Here is a 20,146-nt window from a genome sequence, read left to right on the forward strand (position 1 = left end):
ATATAATGGCGGGGTCAGAGAGAGCTCTGAGGCTCTGGGTATCCTCCCTGTCACTCTGCTAAACACATGGTTAGAAAAGCAAAAGGGCTCTGGGGAATGGTCTTGTCATCATCGACCATGGCACAATCCTCAAACATTCTGCATTTCTCAGTGACACAAGCGGCCTCCCTCGGGCACCGAAGTGCAGTACCAAATTCAAAATACCTGGAACCAGGCGTTTGGTTTAGTGGCGGGGCGGGCCTAACCCGAACTGCTTCCCCGCATCCATGTGTGCCTGCGCCATGGTGCCTTCACCTCTGAGCCTTGGTCTATGCACCAGGAGGTTGAAAAGAATAGTGGTTGCAAGTGGGGTGTCCCAGCTGAACCATGAGACAGAAAGCCCCTCTGGGACTCTCTGCTCAAAAGGTACAAGAGGAAGCTCAGACGTCACTTTCCTCCCTTTTAGAAGCTGTTCATGAGACTGTTCATTTAAAGAAATGCTAAACCTTCTTTTCTACAGGGCTCTAAATGACATGCCAGTGAGAAAAAAAATATCTTTAAGTCTTAGGAGCTGCGTTAGTGCCTTTAAATGCCAGATTAAAAACCCAATCCACAAAACAACGTCCATTTAGAATGAATGTTTATCTCAACGAAAATTCAGTCCTTTCACTGTTAGGCTAGTTCCAGGTCACTAATTCGCTTTAATTTTTTAAAATTTAATTAATTTGAATTCACTAATTCTCTTTAATGAATTCTCATTAATATTTTCCCAATACCTCATCTTCCCCGTTGCTCACCCTCCAGATAGACACCATGTCACAGGCAAGGAGAGACTCCACTAACGATGTTGTCAGTTGCACTAACACAGGCTCAGAGGAGTCTTGGGGCTGGCCTCTCCTCCTGATCCGCTCAGACTGGCTCTTACTCTGCTCCGGTTATAGCTGGCAAACTGCTGAGTGCTTCCTTGGGCAAACTTTAGTTGACAAAGAGCTCTGTTGGTGCTCCAGGCCATCAGGGCCCTTTGTACTTTTCCAAGTAATTTCACATTCAGATCTCATAATTTCATCTGATCTGCATACTTCCTCTCATCAGATAGGAAAGATAAGTATCAAGATCCTCCCATTAGAGATGAGGAAACGGGAGCCTTCAGAAGTTATAAAGCAAGACTGCTTTATAAAAGTCTAGAACCAGATATTCATTCTCATCTGCTGGTTCCCACAGGCTACTCTCCTCACCTAACCATTAATGAAGGAAGCTCTGATTTTGTGGCTAACTGGGATTTTAATTTCAGAGCAGCATTGTATTGTCTTTAGGTCAGGTTATAGGAAGGATTCAAACTGTGTGATGTTCAGGATATAGGAAAGGCATTCATGTGGTCAAGGCCCAGAAAAGGAAGTGACACTGAGGATAAGGTTAGGAGAACAGTAGTTTGATTCTGTGATTTCTGGGTAAAGAAGAGCCCGGATACTTACTTTTTAGACATAACAGATGACTGACCATGAGATGCAAGATCCCTTCCAATGTTAAAAGTCCATGAGCCACTCTTGCCTATTCCATTAAATGTTTTGAGTTTTTTGATTTTGCATTGTTTTGGGACCACACCCAGCAATGGTCAGGGGTTACTCCTGGCTCTACACTCAGTAATTACTCCTTGAGGGGTTCAGGGGACCATATGTGGTGCAAGGATTGAACCTGGATTGGCTGCATAAGAGGCAAATGCTCTACCTGCTGTGCTATTGCTCTGGCCCACTCCTTGGGGTTCAATGGAACCAGCGGATTCTCAATTCAACAGTGATCTGATGGACTATCCAATTTACAGGGATGGGGAGCAATTTGATCTGGCTGGGAGTTTATTATGGGTCAAAGAGAACGTATTCTTTGTATTTTATTTATTTATTTAAAAAAAAAGTGGCACTTGATGGTGCTCTGGGGCTACTCCTGGCTCTATGTCTGGTGGCTGCTTCTGATGGTACTTGGGGGACCATGTTATACAGTGGATGGAACTGGCCTTATGCATAACAAAATATGCACTCCAGCCTATTGATCTCTCTCCAATCCCAGGAAAGGTCTGCTTATATAACCTGGTCTCTGTGATATTAGAAAAATACTTTTCTTTCTGTGTTTTATTTGAAGAAAATAAGTTTATAAAGTACCCTTTCCCAATTGTTGGTTTATACAACAATGCCTATAAAATATATGCCAAGCCCATCAAAAGTCATTGTTGATTCTAGCAATGAAGCACACCAACTTGTGTTGAAAGACCTAGGAAGCAGGTTGATGGCATGGAAGCTGCTTCTATTCTTTGAATTGAAAGTTCCAACTGGGTGACAATGTTCTACCACGATCCAAGAAAAACAGTTCATTTTCCCCACTCTGGCATAAAGGCTATTGCTAACTAGGCCATTCAACACATTAGACTTTTCCAACTTCCACTCGACTGATTGAATAAATGTATACTTAAACAATCAAGAAAACAATAATTGCAAAGGTAACACAGCCACTTTCCAAATTCTACCAGAACATTTAAATGCTTCATTTGTCAAACACAAAGGTGATCATTTTCTCAGACTTGTCACTTACCAAATCTCTCAAATTAATTATTTCATACATTAGGAATTTCAAGAATATAGTTATAATCTTAATCTTTGACATCTGTGTTAAATGGCTTACACGTTTTCTCAAACACTTGTTTGCAAGATCTATTAAACCGGACATGTTTGGTTCATTTTCGAAATTTTAGAAAGAGAATCTAAATTGGCCAAATGGTGAATGGTTTAAAATTAACTGACAGAATAAGAGGCTTACCAAGATAAATATTCTAATGAGCTATAAATCCTGAAAATGGGATTTTAATTTGATGGGCTACCTAGAGTTAAACAGCAAGGCTGTCGACACTAAAATCTCAGTGAATGCTAGCTAGCATGCATGCCAAGCGATTACATTTTCGATCTTGTCTTCAAGAGAAAGATTATGTTGAAACAAATCTACAAATTTGAAAATTAAAACAAACGGAACACTCTGGAGCCTAACAAATTGGATGATTTCTCTTCCCCTTGTCTGATGCATCTATCTAGAAGAGAAAAAGGATATAAAAGAGACATGAAAGTGAAGTGTCTTTAAATATCTACCTAGATGCAGGGAGAATTTGTTGAAAACTGTTTGTAAAGATGGTAGAGAGAATGAGCCCCCATCCTATTATTCAATAACCATGTTTGTGATGCATCTGCATAATCTAACCATGCATAAATTAGTATGTGTAATACAACACTTATTTGCATAATAATAGCAAGTTAATAGATGCTTAAAGAGCAGAGACCAACACCACCTTTAAATCAGACATGCCTCCAGGCACTTTGGCCTGTACAGACCAAGATGCCAGGAAAACAGTGGGCATCAACCAGAGGAAAACAGTCAAACCATTTATTTTTCATCCCTCTGGACATTTCACTTATTTTCCCCCACACACTGGGGAATCATTTTCAAATCACAAAATAGCTGTATATTTGAAATTCATAGTAAAACTTGAAAAGAAATATAAAGATTACAGTTAGCAATGACCCTATTACAAATTATTTTTTTGAAACCCAAACACAATCATGTATGTAATCAAGGTGTTCAAATAAAAAAAAATAAAAATATTTTTTTAATAGTGAAAGGGGAAATTTGTCAAAAATCATACCCCAAAAAATTTGGGTTATCAGTTAATTTGTTTAGCAAAAAAAAGGGCCTTCATTAGCTCTTCTTTTCTTTCACCTCAATTTTTTCATTCAAATCATTTTAACTGACTCTAAAAGCTCAAAGAGTGTATATCACACCAGGCTGTTAGGTTCGGCAATCTCAGCCTGAACATAAGGAACAGACTGAGGGTAGGAAAAACAGCACCAATGTCACACAAAAGAAGAGCACACTGGCTTTCACCCTTCCACAAAGAGGGAAAAGGCTGGAGTTTAAAAAAATCAAAAATCAATGGAGACTTCTAAATGACTCCTTTAAGATATCACTTTTCAATTTAACAGGACAGATTTATTTGTGTGTGGCTCAAATGCTCACAATTGCTCTCTGCATTCATACATAGGAATGAATGTCACAGTGGCAAACGGTAGTAATGAACAATCTTACCTGAGGATATGGAAACCTCCCAAGAGCAAGCTGGGAAAGGAAATAATATTTGTCTAGTTATAGATTTGCATGCAGGGCAGACCTCCTTAAGAGAGACAACTAGTAAATTTCAGAACTGGATCTGGCTCATATAAAAAAACTCACAACCTTGAATGTACAGACTAAATGGTTGCTATAATTACATGATCAGTTGTATTTAGAATGGACTTTTTCAATAAACAACATTACAGCCGTGGCTAAAAAAAATATTCTAATTGTAACCACCACACATCACCCTTCTTGCATTTCTCCAAGGAATATTCTCAGTTCCTCGGCACTATTTGTATTGATCTGGGTGTGGCAGTTTCTTCCAGACAGAAACATTACTATCGGAGATGGCTGATTTTTCTTCCTATTCAAATGGGAACATCTTCATTTTTTTTTTCTAGTGCTCACTTCTGTAGTTTTCAGTTACAAGTAGTGAGGTGAGGTTATAGGAAATGGTGAGTGGGCCAGTTTGAAACAGGAAAGTGTTGATATTGTTTTCATCTATTTGCTTTACATATATATATATTTCTTCTTTTAAATCTATTTCCTATCTACATTAGAAGAAAATATCAACTGATCCTGGGGGTAGGTGATAGGGAGAGGGAATGGACATTTAAAGACTGTGAAGCTGGAACTCTTGGTCTCAGACTAAAATCAGGGGAGAGATTGTGGGGAGCTTTTGGTGCTGCTTGATTTTGTAAAAGGCCCTAAGTGTTCATCTGTGAAAACAAAATGATGCAGCCAGGATGATCAATATGAAGTAGTAAGATCAAATTTACCTAGCACACCATAAATTACTTATTTACTCCCAAAGCAGTGCTCCAGGTGGCTCTGAGGATGATCAATGCAAGGGGTCTGAGGATGAAGTGCTGTTAGGACGATTCTAATGGGCCATAGTTGGTGCTCAAAGGCCTCTAGGGCAGCACCCTGCCATGCTTAGGGAATGTTATATCATACTAGGGACTGACTATGGGTTGGTTGCTTGCAAAACAAGTGTCTTATCCATTGAACTATGGCTTTAGACCCCTCTAATTGCATTTAGAATCATCTCAAGTAACAGAAGAGAACTTGTTTCATCTTCCTTCCTTCCTTCCTTCCTTCCTTCCTTCCTTCCTTCCTTCCTTCCTTCCTTCCTTCCTTCCTTCCTTCCTTCTTTTTCTTCCTTCCTTCCTTTTCTTCCTTCCTTCCTTCCTTCCTTCCTTCCTTCCTTCCTTCCTTCCTTCCTTCCTTCCTTCCTTCCTTCCTTCCTTCCTTCCTTCCTTCCTTCCTTCCTTCCTTCCTTCCTTTCGTTTTTGTGTTTTGGGCCACACCCGATGGTGTTCAGAGGTTACTCCTAGCTCTGTGCTCAGAAATCTCCCCTGGAAGGCTCAGGGGACCAGATGGGATGCTGGTGATCGAACCCAGGTTGGCCACATGCAAGGCAAACACCCAACCTACTGCACTATGGTACTGGCTCTGTTTCATCTTATTAAAATTTCATCTTATCTTAGAATCAAAATTATATTTTTAATCATGCAAATTATCTGTTGCTAAGGTTTCAACAGTCTTGGCCATCTTCAAAGAATATTTTGTTGAAATTATGGATAGATAACAAGAGGTTGAGGTTGGTTTGCAAAATTCTAAACCAGTCTGAGCAACAGCAATGTAAGAGAAATAAATCATATGGCCATGAAAGCTGACTATGTCAAAGAGAGGCACCACTAGTTAGATGTCTGTCTGTCTGTCTGTCTGTCTCTTTCTATTGAATGGGAGATTGATTGAATGCTATGCTTTGTACTACCTGGTAAATTTCATGCTCTTAACTCATTGTGGACTTAAGATTTTACTGATTTTCTTTACTAGAGTATCATCATTTTATTTGAAAAAATATTATGATTCCTTTTGTGGGGGGTTTGGGCCATACCCGGTGATGCTCAGGGGTTACTCCTGGCTATGGGCTCAGAAATCGCTCCTGGCTTGGAGGACCATGTGAGACACTTTAGGTATCGAACTAAGGTCTGTCCTGGATCAGCCACATGCAAGGCAAATGCCCTATCACTGTGCTATCGCTCTGGCCCCTCTAATTCTTTTAAAAACAAAAATAGCACAAGATGGAGAGGAGGAAAGGGAGTAGGAGTCTTCCCTTTCTCAGTTTTGTTTGCTTGTGTTTATACGGTTAATTAGGAAGGAAGTGGGGAAGACTCAGGTCTCCTAAGTCACTTGACTCCCACTCCAATACAGATCACCAACTTGCTGTACATTTTGTAAATAATATGTTCTTGGCCTGTGACAGACTGGGGATATATACATTGTGCATGCTCTTCCACTGGGATGCAGCTTATTTCCAGGTAAAAGAACTAAGCAATGATCAACAGAAGTCTGTTCTGTTTTACACAACAGAGTGAAAGAACATATACAGTTTTGGGCTTAGAGTGATAGTAGGGCATTCGCTATTTTATATGCAGTTGACCCAGGTTTGATCCTTGGCATCTCCTACAGTCCCCTAAGCCCACTGGGAGTGATCCCTGAGTGCAGAGTAGACTATCGCCGAGCATCACTGAGTGTAGCTTACAAATCAAACCAAAACAAAACCGAACAAAAAAAAGTGCAAAAATATTACTTCCACAAAAGCCTCAAAATATTAAGTCAGTTTCAGTGCCTGATTGCCTGGGAACTCATTTATCAATCTGCCCCTCAGCTCCTCAGGACTAAGTTAAGGATAAGCTACACCATTGGACAGATGTCACATGCAAGATAACAGAGAGAAAGCAGAATACAGGTCAGTCAGTGGGGCTCCTTAGTGTGTTCCCACTCTGCCTGGGAATAGGAGATGCTGTAGGAACTGGTGACTTCAACATTCCTGAACCTTTCTTTACTCTGGGTCTTCTTCCCCCTATAGCCTAAACTCTCAATATAGCCTGTCCATTGCATTCTGGGAAGCAGCACAGTTTCTAAGACACAGTACTAGTCTGACCCCTTGGGAAGAGCTTTACCAACTGGGGCCAGAGCAGCCCAATAAGCATCTCTTTTCTCATAGCGTCACCCCTGGGCTACTTTCATGGCAGAATTCCACCTGCTTTTGCGGCACTGCCAGGCTGGCTCCGAGAGCGGTCATTTTTAAGGCCTAGGCCAGGGGGCTGCTGCCATGGGTTGCTTCTGTCCTTCTGGGCTTAATGGAGCTGCAGTGTTTATGTTCTGCACTATTTATCTTGCTGCAAAGAAAGAAGCAAATATAGAGACAGGACCCTGAACCTTTTCATCAAGTTCAATTAGGAGAAGGTAGAAAAGGAAAAGAGCTCTTAGCAGATATTATCTCATAAGGGACGAGTTCTTCACGTGGCTGTCAAAAGTCTAAATAAAAACGCTGCTTGCTGCCTGAGATGAGGGAGCACATATGTTGAGTGACCGTTTCAGAGATAGACAGACCTGGAGCCATGCTGTATCTTTTACCCCTACTGATCTATTAATCTACTTGCATTTCCCCAGTTTTTATTGTCAAGGTATTATAAATTAGGAAACTTACAAAAGAGAGTATGTAATCTTCTCTGAAATGGCCTGCAGATATGTCACTGTACTAAATGTGTTTCAGATTTAATGAAGCTTTAATGTCCTTTTTAATTTTGCCTGTTTCTGTATCACCAGGGGTCGGGCAAGGCAATCAGCACTCAAGAGGGTGGTTTGGTTTAAAACTAGGAAAAACTCATTTGCTTATGAGTTGCACTGTATTTTCTTAATTAAATTTACTGAGTAAAATGGTTTAAGTTCAGCCAACCAATGACCTTTGTCTGTAGATTTAGATTTATAAATAGGTTAACAGTTAAAGTAAAGAAAAAAGAAGAAAAAAAAAAGAATCACAACAAAGCAAACAGATTAGGGCTAAGCCAATAGAAATCTTTGCTCTCTTTATCATCTTTACGAAAGAAGCATTTAAACATAGACAGCTTAAGTCCAGTTGGGTTAAAAAAACGAAAGTATATTGGAAAATGTGGACATACATAGGCATCGGCAATTCATCAAATAGTATCCTCACATCCTTTCTCGTTCCCAGGAGGGGAGTGACTCATATTGTCCAACATACAGAGAAGCTTTATTTATTTGGGGGGTTGGTGTTGTGGATATAGGAATAGGGGAGGGAGAAGACTATTTAATGCTAAATATTAAAACACTGCATTTAAAATTCAAAATAGTAAAAATTCAGGGTTGTGAGACATTTACTAAGTAAAAGGCAAAAAACAATGGTCTGGAAAACATAGACCAGGTGGTGATTCATTTAGGTTACAGTAAACACCAACATTTCCTCATAAATCTAGGATCACTCCTTCACTTTATCTTCTCCACACTAGAGTTGTCAACTCCTCAGCCTCATGAGTTAGCACCATTCAAATATGGTGATTTCATAATTTAGAAAAGAAACATATGTGTGTGGAAATGCGATCTTAACCATCTCAAATACCTAACAACTGTTTGATGAAAACCTCTGTATTTTATTTTACAAAATGAGGGTGCAAAAAAAAATGAGGGTGCAAGGGATTTATTTATTTATCAAACAACAAAAAATGGCCCCTGTTACTAATAAAAATAGGGTTGGTAAGTCATAAATGATACAGAGAAAACATACATAGAGCCAGAAAGTCAGAAGCAGGACACAAATCCAGGGGATGTTTTTGCTGATCTTACTTAGAATATCAACAATGTAGTTAAGTGGGATAGCGTGAAATATACTGTTATACCGAAGTGAATTGTTTTTCTTTAATTCTTCATTGAGACATATTCTATGCTTCTTGGCATAGCTGCAAATTGAAAATAAGCATTTTCAATACAGCCAGTGATGTAGCGGAAGGAGGACGTTATAGTCTGAAATGTTCTAAAATTTGCTCTTAATTACCTTGTGCACATTTTACACAATTAAATTTCCATCTCGGGATTTTGCATGTAGATGGTACACAGCAGTTAAACCTCCCTTTCACATAAATGCTGCCATCAAGGCGGAACATTCAGACACAGGAAAACTTTAAAAAATCAGACTTAACTACTGGATTACATAAAATTCCCTAGGTGAGATTTTATCCCAAGAACAATTTACACAGTGCTAGAGAGAGAGTTTAAATCATCTGAGAAACTATGCTGGTGAGGAGCCATAATAAATATTAAATACCTCAAAATCTACCCTCAGATTTGACTTTTCTTTCCATGTATCAATTTCACTGTCCTCTCCCAGAATGGTTTCCGAAACAATCCAGAGGATATAACAGCAATTTACCAGTGTTAAAGTGCTTGGGAGGTTAAAATGACAACAAAGAACACTGAAACACAAAAGCGTCTTGAAGTAGGGTTTCAATTAAATGTGGAGGATTTAGTAATGTGGGACCAGGAAAAAAAAGGAGTTACAAATTAATTTAATCTTCTGCCTATAGTTTGCAGCTGCACTCCGAAGTGTCTGGGGCTTAAGAACAAAGCCTTGAAAGGCCTCAGAGTGAGGGAAGCTTCAATTTTTAATGTATAACGCCATTAGCTGATAACTTGTGGAATCTACAACCCCTGCGGAGGGGCATAAGTATGCGAGTAACAGAGACAGATGAAGTGACATATTTGTTCACGTCTAGAACTATGAGGAAGAGGGTTATTACTAACACCAGCAGGCCCAACAGAAATAGGCCCTAATAACCTTTGGGACCCTCCGCGTTATCAGTTCTCGCTACATCAAATATATTAAAATCAAAATCTAATTCCCTTTAATTAAAGACAATTAGTTTGTTTTACTGGGATCATCTTCAACTTGCTTGGTATGATAATGCATTTCAAATTAAAGATGCGGTAATAAATGTTAACGTATCAATGATGATCCCCTTTCTGACCATGATGGGAAATATTGGCTTAGCACTGGGTCCATTAAGGAGCCCATTAAAAATGTCTCGAAGTCTGTGTGCGGAAAAGAATCCTGTGGAACCAATGGATCTCCTGTTCCTTCTTCACTTCTGACTTCCCTTCACCTGACTCCCATAAACTCGTGGGAATTCTTTAACACAAACAGAATTATGGCCCGATGAAGGCATCTAAAACATATTTACTTTGCCCAAAGTCGACTACACTGTAGCTTGGTGGCACAGCTTGTTAAATCACTAGGAACTCTGGGCTCCAAGGATATTGTGATAAAGGCAAAAAAAAAAAAAAAACCCAAAAAAAACCCCTGTGTCCAAAGGCCTCAGAGAGGCTACTACAATGGGTGAAGTCCATCAAATAGTTCTTTTTTTTTTTTTTTTGGTTTTTGGGTCATACCTGGCAGTGCTCAGGGCTTACTCCTGGCTCTACGCTCAGAAATCACTCCTGGCAGGCTCAGGGGACCATATGGGATGTGGGATTCGAACCACCTTCCTTCTGCATGCAAGGCAAACGCCTTATCTCCATGCTGTCTCTCCAGCCCCAAGTAGTTAGTTCTTACTATCCAATCAGATAGTGACATTGGACTCAGAGAGAGCACAACGTTTTCTTTATAAATAAGGAGCCTGAACATGAGGTAGAAATACTTCTTGACATGTGCCAAAATTTTAAAAAGGGTATTCATGAGCCTACTGAGGACCCTAAATTTTATTTTAACATAAGGGGCTCTAATACCAAATGAATCAAGTGTTTATCATTCAGAAGCTCTTTACATTCCATTCCACAGATAGCTAATAATAATGGAGAAAAGGCAGTATTAAAAATAAATGTCTCTAATAGAATATTAGATTTGGGGTTTGCTTTCGTTTTAAAGGTGGGAATAGGCTTATTACTGCGGACACTTAAACTGGTCAAGGTCAGCAATAATTCACAAATACAACATCCTAATACTGTGCCTTTAATTGTTTTGTTTTACTGTTAAAAATGATTGCTTGCTTGGTTGAGCCACGAATGCTGAAAAGCATGATACATTGAGGTCTCAACCTGGGCAAACTGTACCTAAACTTACACTTTATTGCAGCTTAGTTCACAATCTTCACCTAATATAGGGTTTTATCCCAGCGCAGCAGGAGGATAAATCATCCTGGAATATTACTCCGGCAAAGTTTAGCTGTGACTGGAGCATATGTGCTTTCGAGCCACTGAAGCAAAGGCCCATAAAATACACTAATTACTGGAAGTTATGGTCACTGAGTGATTGATAGCGCTCTGCAAGGCAACTTCCTCATTTTCAGCTCTTCTGACGGGGCTCATCCGCCACAGAGCAATTATTAATTCATGACCCACCCCTCAGGCACTAGTACCTTTACTTCTAATTCTCCTGCTACCAAGCTACTGCTACAGCTGGACACTGTCTTCCTTCATTCTGATGGCAGGGTAAGGATGATAAAAAGTAGATTTCATGCTAAATGCTATTGTTTTGAATCTTTAAACGTAGGCTGGTCCTTCTAACCCTGCTGCTCCCAAACACATAATTCTCCTTTTTCCCCAATGCTATTTCTCTTGCTTCGTTTTCTACTTTTTTCCCTTTAAGGAAGTGTCTTGTGTACATAAGAATGCATGTATATAGATGCATACATGTCCATATATGAATTTGTCAGTGTGTGTGCACTGATCAATCTGTCTAAACTACATCAGAACAAGAATCCTAATGAAATAAATTTTTAGCTGAGTACTCTGGTTCAAATGCAATATATAATTTCAACCAAATATAAATAAATACGATGTTGGTAAGTGATTTTTAGAAAGATGTGATGGCCTGAAGGCCCCCAACATTGCCAATATGGTTTTGGGAGCTCTGGCACCACTTCGGAGGACCAGGTGGTCCCTAGAACCTAGGTCCAAGTCAGTATGGCCTTCCTGGGCTTATCACTGAGCCATCTCATTGGCTGAGTAGTGCTGGAATGGCCCCCAATTCCCCTGAATAATGAAGAGCTACACAAAAATACAGACCTGCCTTTATAGCTTTGAAGACACTATTAATTCTATGTTGATTTCTATGAGTAGTCTACTCAGAGCAATGCTATTAAAACATGGGGATATATAAGTAAATTTCCAATTACTTTAACTTAATTTTATTTTTTGGTTTCTGGGTCACACCCGGTAGTGCTGAGGAGTTACTCCTGGCTCTGCGCTCAGAAATTGCCCCCTGGCAGGCTCGGGGGACCATGTGAGATGCAGGGATTCGAACTACTGTCTGTCCTAAATCGGCTGTGTGCAGGGCAAATACCCTACCACTGTGCTGTAGCTCTGGCCCAATTTCCAGTGACTTTAAAAGCTGGGTCTCCTTGCATGGTATTTGTGTCCTGAGAGTCTCTGAATAAAAGTGTTTTAGAGAAAGGTCAGAAATGACAGATAAAAGCAAACATTTACTTTTCTAATTAAAAAATGCTTTTTAATGTTTTATATAGCTCAAAATGCAGTATAAAAATAATCATGGTAGTTTTCTTACTCTGGACTGTGAGATGGGAAGCAGATGAACAGATGCTATTCCAAGCTTTCAGAACTTCATTCAAATTGTTCTTCCTTCATTTGGTAGTTCTATTCCCCAGAAGGCCTTAACAAATTTTTTTTTTAATTTGTTTTCTTCTATTTTTGTTTTTTTTTTTTGGGGGGGGGCAACACTTGGAGATGCTCAGAGGTCACTTCTGGTGATCCTCAGGGGAAATAGGTAGTACCAGGCATCAGACTCAGATCTCTTGCATGCAAAGCACAAATTTCTAGCCTGCTGAGTTATCTCTGGGCCCAGAAGACACATTTTAGGACTAAATTCACACTGGTCTTAATAAAATATTAGTCAGTACTAAGATGAAGTCCTGCATTGTTGCTACAACATAGCTAGAATGGCAGGGGTCATGCTAAGTGAAGCAAGTCAGAAGGACAAAGACAAAAACTGTGTGATCTCTTACATGTGATAAAGAAAGAAAGAAGGAAGGAAGGAAGGAAGGAAGGAAGGAAGGAAGGAAGGAGGGAGGGAGGGAGGGAGGGAGGGAGGGAGGGAGGGAGGGAGGGAGGGAGGGAGGGAGGGAGGGAGGGAGGAAGGAAGGAAGGAAGGAAGGAAGGAAGGAAGGAAGGAAGGAAGGAAGGAAGGAAGGAAGGAAGGAAGGAAGGAAGGAAGGAAGGAAGGAAGGAAGGAAGGAAGGAAGGAAGGACACCGTCCAGCAAGAACAAACTTTTCACTCTGATCAGTGAATGAGGTCTGGTGTAGATGGGACATGTTTTGTGGACAGAGTGGGGGAAACTGATACTTTTTTGTTTTGTTTTGTTTTGTTTTTTTTGGGTCACACCCGGCAGTGCTCAGGGGTTACTCCTGGTTCTACGCTCAGAAATCACTCCTGGCAGGCTCAGGGGACCATATGAGATGCTGGGATTTGAACCACCGTCCTTCTGCGTGGAAGGCAAACGCCTTACCTCCATGCTATATCGCTGGCCCCCAAACTGATACTTTTGAGGTGGGTTAATGTGTTAATGTTGCACTCCTAATACTGACATTTACACTTTTGTATGAAAGAAGCAGAAATTCATACTCCTCCCTATGTATTCTGGTGTCACTAGAGTCTGTCTGGAGAGGTTTCTTCCCACTGTCTCTAAAGCCTCATACATTTGAACTTGTTTAAGGACAACTTTAGTCATAAGCTTCTCCAGATGTTCACAGACTGCAGAGATAATAGTCTGCAGTAGGTCGACATGCTGATTCCGCTAAATTCTCTAAGGTGAGGTCACCTAGATCCTGGTTAATCTGGCACTGTGTGGCCTGCTCTGCATGCTCCGGACTCTGCAACACAAGGGGTTCAGAGTCCAAACCATAGTGGCCCTTGTGCATGGCACTGCTTAGAATCAATTTCCACACATTTATTTAAGCAGCAAGATTTAGATGGCTCAAATCTTATTGAAGACTGAAGATTGCAACAAAAGATAGCTAATTGCCTCAAGTCCCTCCATGCCCCTAATTTAAAAACCAATATAAGGGGCTGGAGAGCTAATAAAGGAATTTAGATATTTGTCTTCCGTGTGACTGAGGCTGGTTTGGTTCCAGGCACTACATTTGGTCTGCAGATGCCTGCCAGGGCTGATCCCTAAACTCAGAGTCAGGTGTTAGCCCTGAGCAGAGTCACAAGTGATCTCTGTGCTCACAGCTAGGAGTGGGCCTTGAGCAGTGCTATGCACAGCCCTGAAATTAAACAAGACCCAAACACCAGAATCATAATTTCAAGCATCATAGTGAGAAGTAAAATATGTTGCCCTTTCTGGATGTTTCTGCAGTGCCAACACGTGCCCCCTGGAGACCTAACTGGAGTAGGGTGAAGGGGAGAGGTCACTTCCCTTTTCTTTTCTTTTTTTTTTGGGGGGGGGGGTGTCACACCCGGCGGTGCTCAGGAGTTACTCCTGGCTGTCTGCTCAGAAATAGCTCCTGGCAGGCACGGGGGACCATATGGGACACCGGGATTCGAACCAACCACCTTTGGTCCTGGATCGGCTGCTTGCAAGGCAAACGCCGCTGTGCTATCTCTCCCGGCCCTCACTTCCCTTTTCTAAAAAGGTTCCTAGGCTCTTACCACTTGTGGGTATCTGAGAACACCTCAGGGCTGGGGGAATTCGCTATCCATTTCAACATACTCTCCCCTTCTCTCTCTAGATATTTTAAGGTCAGGGACAGCATAGCCAGATTAACATACTAACACATCCAGCCTTTGAAACAGTGAGACTACTCCTGAGGAGAAGGAAGGGGGCATGGCCACAAGCAGAGGAAGCCACCTTGATGCCTCCCAGTTTCTGTGCCCTCTAGCTAGCTGGACCTGGGGGTATCCCATAAAACACTGGGGCCCACCTAGAATTTCAGGCCCATGGAAGCCTGGGTGAAATCATGGCTATTTTAAGTCATTATTTTGTGGTAATGAATAAGAAGTGAATTGAGTGAACTGCTTTCCTTCACACAGCTTTTAGGGGTCCTTTTCATCTGCTAACCCCACACATTCCCATTCTATGTTCACTTCTCCCCACCTGTCAAGGAACTCAGGAGGCGAAGTTGGGTGTTCTCACGAAGTTAGGAAGCAGTATCTACACATTGACTAAATCAGGCCGGACTCTCATTGACCCATGCTCTGTTATAGCATATAATTTTTTAAAACTTGTTTTTGGGTTACTCCTGGCAGTGCTCAAGGATTACTCCTGGCTCTGCACTCAGGAATTACTTTAGCCGGTGCTCAGAAAACCATATGGGATGCTGGGACTCCAACCCACGTCAGCCCTGTGCAAAGCAAATGCCCTACCCACTGTACTCTTGCTTTGGCCCCATGGATTATTAATTTTATGTTTCTTGGCAAGAGTATATGTTCTAATATAGTAAAACTGAACCCATTATGGGGATAATGCAGGGAACAATCCTGTGAAAAGCAGACTTGACCGATGAGTTGGATTATCCCAGCCCCTTCCTAGACCTCTTTTCCTGATCATTTTCATTCACTGTTCAACTTTCCTGTCTTAAGTTATTTGGCCTATTTCTTTTTGATAGACTAAAAAAAGATTTTAGTCTGGGAGTCAGGATACTTGCCTGCTGCTGCAGCATGATCTAGTGATAACCTCTTGGAAAAATCCTTCATTTCTCTGGATCTGTTTCTTTATATGCTAAATGGGATGTTGGACGCTTATATTGTGGAACCATCTTGGGTGCCTCAAATTACTTAGGTTTTCCAGTTATTTCCCATCACAGAGGGGAGAAGCTTAAAAGACATAATGAACATTAAGTGGCTTTGGTAAACGTAATTTTGTCACCCTGCTTGTTCAAATGACACTGAAGAGTTCAAGAATACAAGTGAGAACTGGAGCCTCACCAAACCTTGCTCCCAGGCCTTTTCTTCCCTACCAGCTTTCTGTTGTAAAGGGAACTTCCCCTTCTCCTTCAAAAAGGAGCTTCTGTACTCACAAGAAGGGTTTTAAGGAACAAGTGCTAAGACTCTTACTTAGATTAAAAGAAAAAATTCTAGACTTTAAAAACAAAACAAGGTGGGCCCAGAGAGATAGCACAGCGGCGTTTGCCTTGCAAGCAGCCGATCCAGGACCAAAGGTGGTTGGTTCGAATCCCGGTGTCCCATATGGTCCCCCCCCCCCCCCCCCCCCCCCGTGCCTGCCAGGAGCTATTTCTGAGCAGACAGCCAGGAGTAATCCCTGAGCACCGTTGGGTGTGGCCCAAAAACCAAAACATAACAAAACAAGGTAAATAAAAACATTTTTTGTAAATGCTATAAAACACTTACGTCCTGACTGTCTAGTAAAGAATGTCATAGAGTCAACCAAGAACGTTTCTCGATGATGATTCCTAAATCCAATTCCAGGCCTAGACTTGAGTATGGTATGGATTTTAGAAGATTTCATTCGAACCTCTTGGCTATCTCTAATGTAGCAGCACTAACTCTCAAAACTCTTACACAGGCCAGAGCAATAGTACATTAGATAGGGCATTTGCCTTGCATAAAATCAACCTGGGTTCAGTATCAGCACCCTATATGGTCCCCTGGGCCTTACTAGGAGGTGATCCCTGAGCACAGAGCCAGAAATGAGCCCTGAGCACTGTGGATGTGATCCTCAAATAAAAAAAAAATCCAATAAAACCTCACACAGGGGCTGGAGCAGTGGCACAAGAGTTAAGGTGTCTGCCTTGCCCGTGCTAACCTAGGACGAACCGTGATTTGATCCCCAGGCGTCCCATATGGTCTCCCAAGCCAGGAGCAATTTCTGAGTGCATAGCCAGGAGTAACCCCCCGAGCATCACTGGGTGTGGCCCCCCAAAAAAGGTGAAAAAAAAAAACTCTTCTAATACAGAATTGATAAATATCACTTAGAAGATGGGCCTTTTCTTACCTTTTAAATGTCAACAACCAAAAAATAAATTAAATAAAGGAATCCCACTCTACTCAGCTGAGCTTCACAAACTGTGGGTTGCAACCCCACAAGAATGTGGGGCTTGTGAAGTTTCTTTTAAAATAAATTACTGTTATCTTCCAACATCTCTATATGGCTCAGCAAATGCCTCTACTCTGTTCGTTTTCATTTCTTGACTCTTCCCATCAAGACTTATTTGATTTCATGTTTGTCTGCTTAGGTTCACATAGCATGCATCTGTGTGCATGTCCAATCTGGACATGTGCTGCTGGAAAAACTTGCAAATGCATCCAAAGGATGGACTGAGTAGCTGGGACTGCCAGCACCTGCTCCATCTTGTTCCGTCCGTCTCATGGTTGTTGTGGTAGCTCTGAGCACAAAGCAGGCTCAACAAAGCCTCTTTCATTGGGGAGCTCATCCCTTGGCTGCCAGTCCACATTCACCACACTCACTGACAACCTTGGAAAATGCACTTTTAGGCATGGTAATCTGCGACAGCTGGAGCCCTTCACAGACCCTGCAATGGACTAACCCAGCCAATCCATCATCTCCCAAAGGCTACTTGAATAGCTCCTGTGTGCAGGATGTAATAGACATTTTATTTTTGTATTTTATCTTATTTGGGTTTGGGGCCACACCGAGTAGTACTCTGGAATTCCTTCTGGCTCTGTGCTCAGGGGTCACTCACTCCTGGTGAAGTGCTGGGAATCAAGCTCAGATGGGCCATGAGCAACTCTTTTTACTATCCCTATACTAGCTTGCCAGGTCCAAGTTACAGACATTTGATAACACCCCCTCCCCAATGACAAGGGAAAAATACATTTGAGACAGAATTACTAAAAGGAATAAAAGCAGAGTCTCTGCAGTTAGGGATCCTTTCTCTCAAAATACACCAATGAAGGGAAGGAGTTGTGTAGTGAGGATTCCACAATCACACTCCAGCTTCTTTCCTAGGCAGGCTTTCACTCTTTGTCTCAGTACCTTGCTACTTGGGTGCTTTTGCCTTGTTTTTGTTTTTCAGAAAAAAACTTTGGACTGACAGGTAGAAGCTTCACTGAATGGAGCAGCTGACTGATCATACTTTTAACATGATTCAATTTGCACGTACACTCTGGCTAATAGTCACAAAAATAAGGGTCTTGCTACTGGAGTTGACCAACCAAAGGGCAAGTTTTCCTAATTCAGAGAAGTTGCCAGCATGTCAGCATCTCTCATAGGCAACCAAATCAACTTCAGACCAGATGAAGAGCCAGCCCAGAGAGCTGTGAGTCCTTAGGACACAGCTGAGTCTCAAAGACATATGTGGGAGGAGGAGGGAAGAGGTTTCTCCTACATATTTGCAGACAAGAATCAAATTGAGATAATGTTATTGGCATCTGCAAAATACTTGTACTATTTGTACTTTTTGGGGGGGTGGGTGGTTGGGTTACAACTGCCTGTGCTCAAGGCTTACTCCTGGCTCAGCATTTAGTAATCTTACTCCTGGGATCATATGAGATGCTGATTAAATCCACGTTGGCTGGGTGCAAGGCAAGTGCCTTACCCACTGTACTATCTTTCTGGTGCCAATTATTTGTGTTTCTTGTCTTTTCTTTTTTTTAAAGTTTGTTTTCTTTTTTTTTGGGGGGGGGCACACTTGGCAATGTTCAGGGATTAGTCCTGGCTCTGCACTTAGGAATTATTCCTGGCTGTGCTCAGGGGGCCATATAGGATGCAAAAAATGAAACCTGGTTCAGTTACATGCAAAGCAAATGCTCTACCTACCACTGGTATTCTGGATCCTTTTTGTACTTTTTTGTTTGTTTGTTTTTGGGCCACACCCGGTGGTGCTCAGGGGTTACTCCTGGCTGTCTGCTCAGAAATAGCTCCTGGCAGGCACAGGGGACCATATGGGACACCGGGATTCGAACCAACCACCTTTGGTCCTGGATCAGCTGCTTGCAAGGCAAATGCCGCTGTGCTATCTCTCCGGGCCCCCTTTTTGTACTTTTTATGCTAAAAATTTCCAAGAGCAAACATTCTATTATGGAATTCCACAGAGAATAAAAAAAATTCACTTTTCTATCAAAAACCCACTTTCTCTGGGCAAAAGAAATGACAAAAGTCATTTAAAAAAAGATCATGTTTTTTTTTTTTGTGACAGGAATATTTTTAGTGACAAGAATATTTCCCTTACGTCATAAAATAAAAGAAAGCATCTCATTAGCTTCTTTGCTTCCTTTCTTCTTTTACCCCCCCCCCCTCCTCCCAATCTTCAACAGACTTTTTGGGACGGTTTTCTTGGAAAGTGCAGCCTGCTCTTATTTCCTGAAAGTGACATTTTTCTTGTCCTTCCTGTAGTAGTTCATCTTTATTTTGCTTCCCTGCATGATTTCCACAGACATGAGTTGCATTTTCCCAACCATTTTTTAGGTCTCTGTCCTCATATTAAAAACCATCTACAGGGGCCTGAGTAACAGCACAGTAAGGTAGGCCACTTTGCCTTACATGTGGTTGACCTGGATTCAACTCTCCAACCAGGCATCCCATATGGTCCCCCTACCCTGCCAGGAGTGATTTTTGAGCCAGAGCCAAAAGTAACACCTGATTGCCATGTATAGCTAAAACAAAACAAAACAAAAACCATCTGCAAACATCTTTTTTGAGAGGGAGGCAATGAAGCTTGAAGCTAGGGCATGGTTATACCACAGCCACCCCAGAAGCTTGAAGACCCAGGCCTCCGAATCCAGTGGCTTACTTCCACTACAGAAGAATGTCTGCATCTGCAGGATTTCTTGGGCAGATTTCCTTCCAGAAGGCCTCTCATCATCTGCCTCACTGGTGGATATACCTGCCTAGGCTTGGGGGTCCCCACATTCAAAATCCAAACCTTTGCTTCAGGTTCTTGAGTTCAGCTGCAGGGTGGGGGTTGGACAGTGCTGATTGTCACCATCATCTTCAAAAGCCCAGAAAACTTGAGGGATAATGGTACAACTCCGGGTCCAACTGCTTAACTGCTCCTCAACTAAATTCGAGATGATTCTCCTCTTTGGCCATTTTTCTTCCTAGTTTCATATACTTCCAACCACCCAATCCTGAGCCTGCTGGGTGCTCCATAGGAAACTGGGTTGTTTCTAGCAACCCTTCCTCCTAGCCGAGGCCTCCACAAACTCAGCCAGGCCTGCTCCCCACTGTCGAATAGCTTTCTCACATCCTCGATTTGGTTGCTGGTCTCTCCTTTTTCTTT

General features: G+C 41.7%; 1 protein-coding gene across 1 annotated transcript in view; it reads right to left on the reverse strand.

Moving 5' to 3' along the window:
• The window catches only part of MAP2K5 (mitogen-activated protein kinase kinase 5), a 261,121-nt gene that overhangs the window by 78,525 nt on the left and 162,450 nt on the right, over nucleotides 1-20,146 (reverse strand). The window contains exon 18 of the mRNA XM_049782784.1: nucleotides 4,099-4,128. Within this exon, the coding sequence (XP_049638741.1) occupies nucleotides 4,099-4,128 (30 nt within the window). The remainder of the gene's footprint in view (nucleotides 1-4,098; nucleotides 4,129-20,146) is intronic.

This window comes from Suncus etruscus, chromosome 1, assembly GCF_024139225.1.
Source record: "Suncus etruscus isolate mSunEtr1 chromosome 1, mSunEtr1.pri.cur, whole genome shotgun sequence".
Lineage (NCBI taxonomy): Eukaryota > Metazoa > Chordata > Mammalia > Eulipotyphla > Soricidae > Suncus > Suncus etruscus.